The sequence below is a fragment of the Mus caroli genome, chromosome 6 (genome assembly GCF_900094665.2).
Source record: "Mus caroli chromosome 6, CAROLI_EIJ_v1.1, whole genome shotgun sequence".
NCBI classification, from domain to species: domain Eukaryota; kingdom Metazoa; phylum Chordata; class Mammalia; order Rodentia; family Muridae; genus Mus; species Mus caroli.
Window position 1 is genome coordinate 113,410,810 of NC_034575.1, and position 9,019 is coordinate 113,419,828.

The window sequence follows — 9,019 nt, forward strand, 5'->3', positions numbered from 1 at the left end:
GGAAGGAAGGAAGGAAGGAAGGAAGGGAGAAAGAAAGAAGCTGCAACATATGACAGGAGCTGCCTAGATTTTCTTAGCACAGAAAGGAATCTCCAATCTACTTTTCCCTTTGCGGTCCCTGAATATTTGAGACACAGCTTCTATTAACTCAATCCACAAAAGTCCAAGTGATAAATCCAAGGTATATCCTGTGCCCATGTTTCTAAGTCTCTTCTCTAAGAACATTTTTATTTTTCCTGAAAGTTCCCAGGAACCTATATGTATTCCTAGGTTCTGACCGTTAAAGGGAGCCAACGCAAGGACGAACTCCGATACAGCAGATTAGCTGCTCTCTGCTGCTCCTGAGTTCAGCTTGCTGCCCCCCCCCCCCGACTTCTTTGCTGAGCCTGAGCTGGGATTTTATCTCTGCTAATTCATGCCATGCTCTACTGGATTTTTCTATCCCCTGGGACTGCTGGAATCCTTCACCAGATGGCATCTCCTTGTTGCCTTGAAGGTCTGGGCACATTTCCCTTCCCCAAACCAATACGGTAAGTGACTCTGTGTCCAGGGCTGGGTTCCAGTTGCTGTCTCACCTGAGCATTCCCTTTCTTGGTTCAGGACCTCACCTCAGCCTCCCTGGGACAGGAATTAGGATGCCCTCCCCAAGCCCAGCATGTTCTCAGACCCTAAGTCAGCAGCAGGGTGACCTTCTGTGTCCACTTCTCTTCCCCAGCTTCCCGTGACTGACCCAAGTTAGCTACCTTAAAAAATGCAGTCAGAATTGCCTCCAGGGCCTGATGTAGGCCAGGAAGTGCTGTACCACTGAGCTATGATCGTTATTTATTTATGTACTTATTATCTTGCTTAAACTTTTAATCCCCCTGGAGTTTATTTTAAGACATAGCACAGAGAAGAAACTTTGTGTCTCTCCAGTGGTTGCTGAACACCAACGTTTCCCATCTGAGGGATGCCTTGGGCCAGAACATGGCCAAGTGTCTGACCTACCCCGGTCGATCCTGCCTTCCTTCCAGGGCAAATTCCTGCAATGGCCTCTTCCCAAAAGAAGGACCTTCATCCAGCTACCCAGCTGCCCTCTCTGTGCCTAAGCCTTTTTCTGTGCCTCTGGTTCCTGTTTCCTCTTTGTTCCCCAAAGCATGGGGTGAAATTTAGTGGCATGTCCATCCCCCGACAGAGAGCCCTCTCTTCTTAACTATAAATGGATTTCCCCACCTTACACCGGCAAAAATGACCCTTAAGATTTTTTTTTTAGGTGGTGGCTTCTCTCCTTGGCAACAAATGTATGTTTTCTACCAACTTCAGCTTATTTCCTCTCAACTCTTCAACCTTCCCTCCCTCCATCTCTTCCTCCCTCCCTCCCTCTCTCTTCCTTCCTCCCTTACAGCATTTACCTATACTGCAACCACACAACTTAGAGAAATCTATTGCTGTGATAAAACACCGTGACCGAGAGCAACTTAGGGAGGAAAAAGTTTATGTTGCTCACACTTCCACATCTGAGTTNACCATAGAAGCCAGGGAAGGACCTCAAGCAGGGCGGGAAATGGAAGCAGGAGCTGAAGCCGAAGCTGAAGACGGAGCCATGGTGGAACACTGCTGACTGGCTTCCTCTTCGTGGCTTTCTCAAGCCACACAGGACCAAACTCAGGAGCAGAGCTGCCCCCAGAGAGCTTGGCCAGCCCACACCAACTGCTAATCAAGAACATGCCTACAGTCTTGTCTACAGGCAGATCTTATGGGGGCATTTTCTCAATTGAGTGTCCCTCTTCCCAAAGGACTCTAGCTTATGTAAGGTGGATATATAACTAAGCAGGACAGTCATACTCAGATACACACATGTGCCGAGATACAAACACACACGCATTTCCATAGGTGTAGGTGCACATTATACCCATGCATACTCATCCACATGTATTCTAAAAATTGATTATATCACACACACACACACACACGCACACACACACACACACACACACACACACACTTTTTTCCCCCCAAAGATATATCCAAAGTCACATAGCTACTGACTGGCAAAATTAAACTCTTTTGTACTTTCAGATCAACCCTGGATGTTTTAAATGATACATTTTTTTCTTTCTTACACAACAAACAAACATGCAAAGTTCTAGATAAAATGAGTGAACTCACGTTCTGCAGTCAGCCCTGGGAATATAAGCACAAAATAATCGTAAGAGCTCTGTCTAGCGGTTATTCTGTGGTCAGTGCTCACTGTATGCCTGGGTCAGCATCCGGGGCTGGCTGCAACCATCAGCATTCAGTTGGAGGGGGCGTCTGGCTCTGAAGCCCCCNGTTAGACTGGCCTTCCTCTTGCAGCCCTTGCCCTATGGCGCCATCTCGTGGCTGCTGCTGTAACTCCCAATGAAGAGACCCTTATGGAGGTTCCTTAGACTGCTCCATAGAGCAGCATGCAGTCTTTCTGACCACTGTAGCTGCTAATAATCTCACACGGAGGTGCGGGGAACGGGGCTCACATCCCTTAATCCCCTAGGATCTAGGGAAAGAAAGTCCTCTGAGTGCGCTAACCAGATGTGAGCTCATGTGTGTTTGTTTGCAGCCATACACGACAGTCTCCCTGAGTGCATTCAGATGCGCACACTTGCAGATGCTCACATGCAGCTGTACACACACTTGACTCCTTCCCTCCCACCCACACCTCTCACTGTGGAGGTACAGTGGCTCACAAGTGGAATCGATGCTGCTTCTGGTCCCAAAGGCAGACCTCAGAGCCACGGCATATCCCTGGTTCTGTTTATTATATAGATAAGGAAACCGAGGCTCCTCTGTGTGCACGCCTAGCTTCTGATGCCCTGCACGGTCTGCATAAAGGGCCTCGGGCCAGCTCCGGGCCTGGAAAGACAACCTAAGGGAACAGCTACCAGCTTGGCTCTCAGTCATTTCAGCAGAGCCTCAGAAAGTACCCTACATAGGTCAGCCTTCCAGTCTTGTGATCTTTCAGCTAACAGATGCAAATAACATTAGAAGAGATGGAATGGAACCCCTGGGGACAGACTCAGGAGCCAGGGCCAAGGCACAGAATTCCCAAGTAGGGGTGAATCTAAAACAGTTTCTGGGCAAGTGGGGCACAGAACAAAGAGACAGGGCTAAGGCTGCAGAGGAAGGGAGGGGTAGCTGTCTAGACGCTTCCGGAAGATGGTAAGACCTTAGATTGAGTTCTGGGGACAACGCTGACTTACTTCCTACAGGAAATCTCACTGTACTGACTAGTTTTATGTCAACTTAGCACAAGGTATCTAAGAAGAGAGAACTCCAATGGAGAAAATGCCTCCATCAGCTTGATCTGAAGGCAAGTCTGTCTTTACTAAGGATGGGTATGGGAAGACTCGCCCTGTAGAGGGTAGTACCACCCCTAGGCAGGTAGTCCTGAGCTGTCTGAGAAATGGGACTGGGCAAGCCATTATGTAAACAGCACTCCTCCATGGCCTCTCTATCAGTTCCTGTCTCCAGGTTCCTGCCCTGCCTTGACTTCCCTCGATGGCAGACCACAAGCTCTAAGATAAACAAACTCTCCTTTCCTACCCAAGTTGCCTTTGCTTGCTCTGAAACCCTAACCAAGAGTATCACTGCTGTTACAGTAAAATCATGTAAAGGGAGTGATTAAATGCTAGGCATAAACTGCAAGGTGGGAAACACTGAAGAAAGTAACTAGTATGGCGTCCGATGGGTATGATCAGACAAGGGCAGGGCAGGGGCAGAAGCAGCCAGTCTGGGTCTTTGCAGACTCTGGCTGGCATAAATGAAGCTCTGCCCCTTCCCCATCACATCAAGGCATGCAGCCTTTTTGTATGTTCTTATAATGTATTCAATCAACAGATTAAAGTGTTAGCAAGAATAGCTTCTAAAAAATTCTTCAGCCTGTCCTAGTAAGGCAATCACTCCAGATCCCCATAGACAAGGAGTTTGAGATGATTNGGGCGAGGGAGACTGAAACTGTTAGAAATTAAGTTCAGGGTTGTAAAAAAAAAGTGGCCACTATTCCAACTTAAGTGTCTGGACAAGGCAAGGTTTACTCTTGGCCAGGAGGGTGTGCCCCAGAGAGTCAACCCAGAAACAGGAAGGACACTTAGTTTTATTCAAAGGAAGGTGCTGTGGTGATCTGAGTAAAAATGGTGTCCATGGGTCCATAGGAAGTGTAGATATTGGGAGATGTGACCTGGTTGGAGTAAATTGTGGCCTTGAGGTCTCAGATGCTCAAGCCACGCCCAGGGTGAGTTTTTTTTTTTTTCCTGATGCCTGTGAAACCAGATGTAGAACTTTCTGGCTCCTTCTCCAGCACATCTGACTGCACGACGCCATTTTTCCTGTCATGATGATAATGGACTAAACCTCTGAAATCATAGGCGAGCCCTGATTAAATGTTTTTCTTTATAAGAGTTGCCATGGTCATGGTGTCTCTTCACAACAACAGAAACTCTTAAGACAGGTGGTGACTCTTCTCCATTGGAATTTGAACTCATATTCAAGTGGCCAGTTGTCTAAAAACAGGCACTCAGAAACAAAGAGCTCCAAAGAGCTCGGGAGGGGTCCACTATTTAACCAGATAATGTAGCAGCCATTGTGTAAAGTCTTAGTGTGTGTGAAGTGTGTTGGGATTTGTATGGGAGTCTTAGAAGGTGGGGAAATAAAGAGTTTAATCCCTTGTCCTAANCTCTGCCACCATCTTCCCTGTGGTGACGGACTGTACCCTCCAGCCATGAGTGGAATCCTTCAAGCTGCTTATTGTCAGAGCTGTTACAAGGAGAAAAACAGCACAAGCCAATGTGGAACTCTCCAGGTTCCCAGCTGTTGTCTATTCTAATTTCACATCTGGATCTAGGACAATAACCAGCACACAGGCTTCCTCGTGGAGAGCCAAATCTAAACGCAAGTCCATCGATTGCTTAACCTTCGTGAACCCTGACCTTGACTGGTAGGCTACAGTGACACTGTGGGTCTTTTGAATGAGTGCTAGTTCAGAGTCAGTGTGNAGTAGTCCACNANGTNTGATTGTTTCTTTTNCCAGGGCACACTGTTCCTGGTAAAAGGCCACAGGCCCCTCTGGGAACTTGCCTTCTGTGATCTGAATGTTGGTATCCCCTTAGAATTCATATATTAAACCCTAGCCTCATTGTAATTACATGGGCAGGACTCTGAGAGTAATGGAGTTATGACGGCCCCAGGAGGGTGCTTTCCTCCNTCAGGNTGGGAGGNTGCAACAAGTGACGTCATCTGCTAAGCCAAGGGCAAGCTTTCTTCAGGCCAAATGTGCGTAGAATCTGTCTGCAGACCCAAGAGAAGGACATTTCCAGTCCTTGTTACCCAGTCTCAAATCACTGACCATACCNTATGAGGGACAGACTGAGATCCCTGTATTCTCCGTGTATAACGTTGCTCTGGCTCAACAACTTCTGGCTTTAATATCAGNTTGTATTTTCACTTGTTCAACAGAATTTGCATTAAAAAAATCTGCTTTGATGGAGTAATAATTTGGTAGGCTTCTTACCAACGTCACATGTTGGGACNAGATACCATGACCGACACTAAGTCTCCCTGGGTGTAAGCCTAACATCCCTCCAGCATCAGGGTACTCTCCTGAACCAAGAACCACTCCCAAGGAGGCAGGCTCACCTTAACCATGCTAATGAATAGACTGAATAATTAACTCCTTGTACTAGGGGCCGAGTCAGGCTTAGAGAGTCCATGATGACACAGAGTAGATTTTCCAGCTCCAAAATGGAAGACTGCATAGAAAGATGGGGGACTTTTGGGATAGCATTGGAAATGTAATTGAGGAAAATATGTAATAAAAATATATATAAAAAAAAAAAAAAGAAAGATTAGGTCAAAGCAAGACCAAAGCTCTGCAAGACCAACAACCTTGTAGCTCCACCTCTGTCATACTGGGGCTCTTGGTGCTATCATCTGGGTTCCAACAGGATTGGGTAGCCCCACTTACCTAACTCTGTAACTTTTGCCACCTGTGGCCTCTCTANTCAGTCAATACCAATACAACCCAAAAGCTTCATTTAGTATTTATCCTCCTGGGAACCTCATAAAGATGGTAGAGTAAGCAGTCATTTATAAGCAAACTGTCATGTATTCATCCCCAAATAAATCACCAGGCCAAAATTAATGGGAAAATAGTTTAATATTTTTATAGCACAAAATAAACCAAGACGGGAAGAACCAATGAGTGAATTCACAAAGCCCCAAGTTTCCCAGCCTTGAACTGTGACTTGCTGGATGCTGTGAATGAGCACGGATGCCACCAGCAGGCTTTCTACAGTTCCTCCAGGCACGGCGGGACCACACATCCCAGAGTCTCAACAAGCTCTCGTCATGACTTGTCACAAGCACTGAAGCCATCACGGCTGCAGCTCTGGAAGACACCCCTCCATTCAGGTATCCTCAGCTCCTCTCAGACTAGACTTCTGACTTCGTTTCTCCTTCTGACCCTGCATCCGGAAGAGCTTCTTCCTCAGGTCCTTCTGCCGCCTCAGCTTGTCCTCTTCCTCCTTCTGCTTCATCTTCACATGCTCCTTGTTGTGCAGGCGTCTCTGCTCTTTGGCCTTTTTCATTTTCTGACTGTGTATTGTGCTCAGAGCATCTAGCAGAGCCAGGACCTGACAAGACAAAAATGGTGAGCACAAGCCAGTCTGAGCCTGCCTGTCACCTAGTCAGGACTTCACTACACTGGCTTGATGGTATCAAATAGATTCAATCTCAAGTGGAAATTAATTTAGTGAAAATTCATCACAATTTGCATGTAGGTATGTATGCATGCATTTACCTTATGAAAAAACCACCTATATTTATCCTATATGGAACCATATGCAACTAGCTAAGCGGTCCACCAGACAGGGGTCGTTACTCCCTATGCAAATATAGGTGAACTATGACTAAGGATGCCACACAGCCTCTGGTTGTTCCCCCAACTTCCACTATCTCTATAACTAAATGCAAAGACAAGTCAGTCACTGTGGACACAGTCACTGTGGACAGTACCTTTCTCTCATGAGGTTCACGTATGACGGCCGGTCTCTGCCTGTCCCTCGGCACTTTGCCTGCCTTTGCTTGAGTCTTGGGTTTGTTCTTAAATGGCAGAGCCTTCTGCAAGGCTTTGGGAATATGCAGTGAATTAAAATGTTTCTTTTGTCTCAGGATTGGCTGAAAAGGAAAAAAAACAGACATGACATATTTAAAGAATAACCTATATGTACTTAAAACTATAAAAAAAAAAAAAAAAAAAAAAACACTTCTCACGGATTGACTTTTCTATAAACTCAGTCACATTAGCATCTACTGACAGCCAGAAATGGGGATTCAATCACCATCCGATGTGGACAGCCTCAGTGGGCATCTACACAGATAAGCAAAACAAAGAGCTCACACATTACAGTTACAGGGCTTCTGAAAACCCACTGAGCCTACTTGAAACAGGAAAGCTATGGGTCTCCAATGAAACACAAGAACAGATTCAGAGTTCATCTCAGTGGAGAGCTTGGGTTATCTCTGGGGATCTGGGGTGGTTCACTTCTAGGGGAACAAGGACAGATTACCTTTTCATTCCATCAATGGCTCTTCCTCAGCAGCCAAAGGCTGACTGGTTCTGATGGAGGCAGGCAGAGTAAGAGCTAATCAGCACACAGAGCACAATCTACACACTGAATTAATTCTACATTCAAGTTAAATAGTATCACCTAGGTATTTACCCACTGCAGAAATGACTGATAAACAGCAAGTCAGCAGGAGACAAGCCAGAGGTCAGAGCCAGTATGTAGAGAACAACTCTCTTGTGCTTCTATTTTCTCTCTCTAAAGACATCACCCACAGCGACTTTCAAAATCTTGGTTAAAAAGAACTCAGAGGGGGAAAAATAGTTCTGCAAAAAGGAGCTAGAGCCTTACTGAAGAAGGCAGGTCCCTGGAGAGAGGTCTCAAAGGCTGCTAGCCTGCGCCCACTTTCCAGCCCTAGTTTTCCCAACTATGTCTGCAATGTGGCCAGCCATCTTTTGGTCTTGCTACCATGATGGACTCTTAAACTGTGAGCAAACCCCAAGCCTTCCTCCATAAGCTGGTTCTTATCAAGCAGCTGGTGCCAGCAATGAGTTAAGTCAGTAANGGACCCTGCTGCTAACTTCAGAGCACACTGCTCAGTACACTACACTGAAACCAAGTACGTGTGGAACCTGGAGCGCACTCGCACCCTATACCTACATCTGTCTGACTCTACAACATTCCAGGTGCCCAGAAAAGGAAAGAAACGTGGATTTTTTTTTAAGGGGGGAGGGGAGATTAAAAGGCAATTATCAAAATGGCAGAAATAAGTTTTTACCTAATGCACACAGAATAGCTAAGTGAGTTTTTAAAGATCAGATCCTATTACATGCTGCCTAGCAGAGATACAGTTTGGAGTTAAGTACACTAAATAATCCTAAGTAAGAGGTGAGGGAGAGAAGATCTCTAGCGCCACAATAACACAGCATTATATTATAACTAATGAAACCCATAATCTCCACATGCTCTGGATCTACTGTAGTCCACAGCCTACTCAACGAACAAGACATCTGAACAGTAGGAAACAATAAAACTCTCCCACTTACATCATCCTCCCTCATTACTGGCAGCCTCACACTGCATACCATATTTCTTACAGAAGTCTACTCAAAGACCTGATTACTGAAGCCATTAATACATTCTGGGCCAACACCTGAGCCATTCCAATTGCACTAATTGCTGCGTCCCTAACAGCTGTCCTCAGCTCCCATATTCTCTTTCATTTGCTTATTCCAGAGAAAGCAGATAATCTAAACTGCTACAAAAGGGGCTGGGGAGATAGTTCATTCGATAACAGCTTTTGCTGCTCTTCCCAACACCACACCATCTATAACTCCAACTCCAGGAGAGCAATGCCCTCTTCTGGCCTCTGCAGGCACAGAGATGGTAAGGAAAACATCATCCTTATAAAAATAATAAAATAATTTTTAAGAAAAAAATGTTAC

The 9,019-nt window shown here is 45.8% G+C and overlaps 1 protein-coding gene across 1 annotated transcript in view; it reads right to left on the bottom strand.

Annotated features, from left to right (window-relative positions):
• Window positions 1-6,147: 6,147 nt before the first annotated feature.
• Bms1 (BMS1 ribosome biogenesis factor) overlaps window positions 6,148-9,019 on the bottom strand; it is a 36,146-nt gene continuing 33,274 nt past the window's right edge. Inside the window, exons 20-21 of the mRNA XM_021164145.2 lie at window positions 7,024-7,244; window positions 6,148-6,641 (exon numbers count right to left, since the gene is read on the bottom strand). Of these exons, the coding sequence (XP_021019804.1) occupies window positions 6,417-6,641; window positions 7,024-7,244 (446 nt within the window). The 3' untranslated portion in view covers window positions 6,148-6,416. The remainder of the gene's footprint in view (window positions 6,642-7,023; window positions 7,245-9,019) is intronic.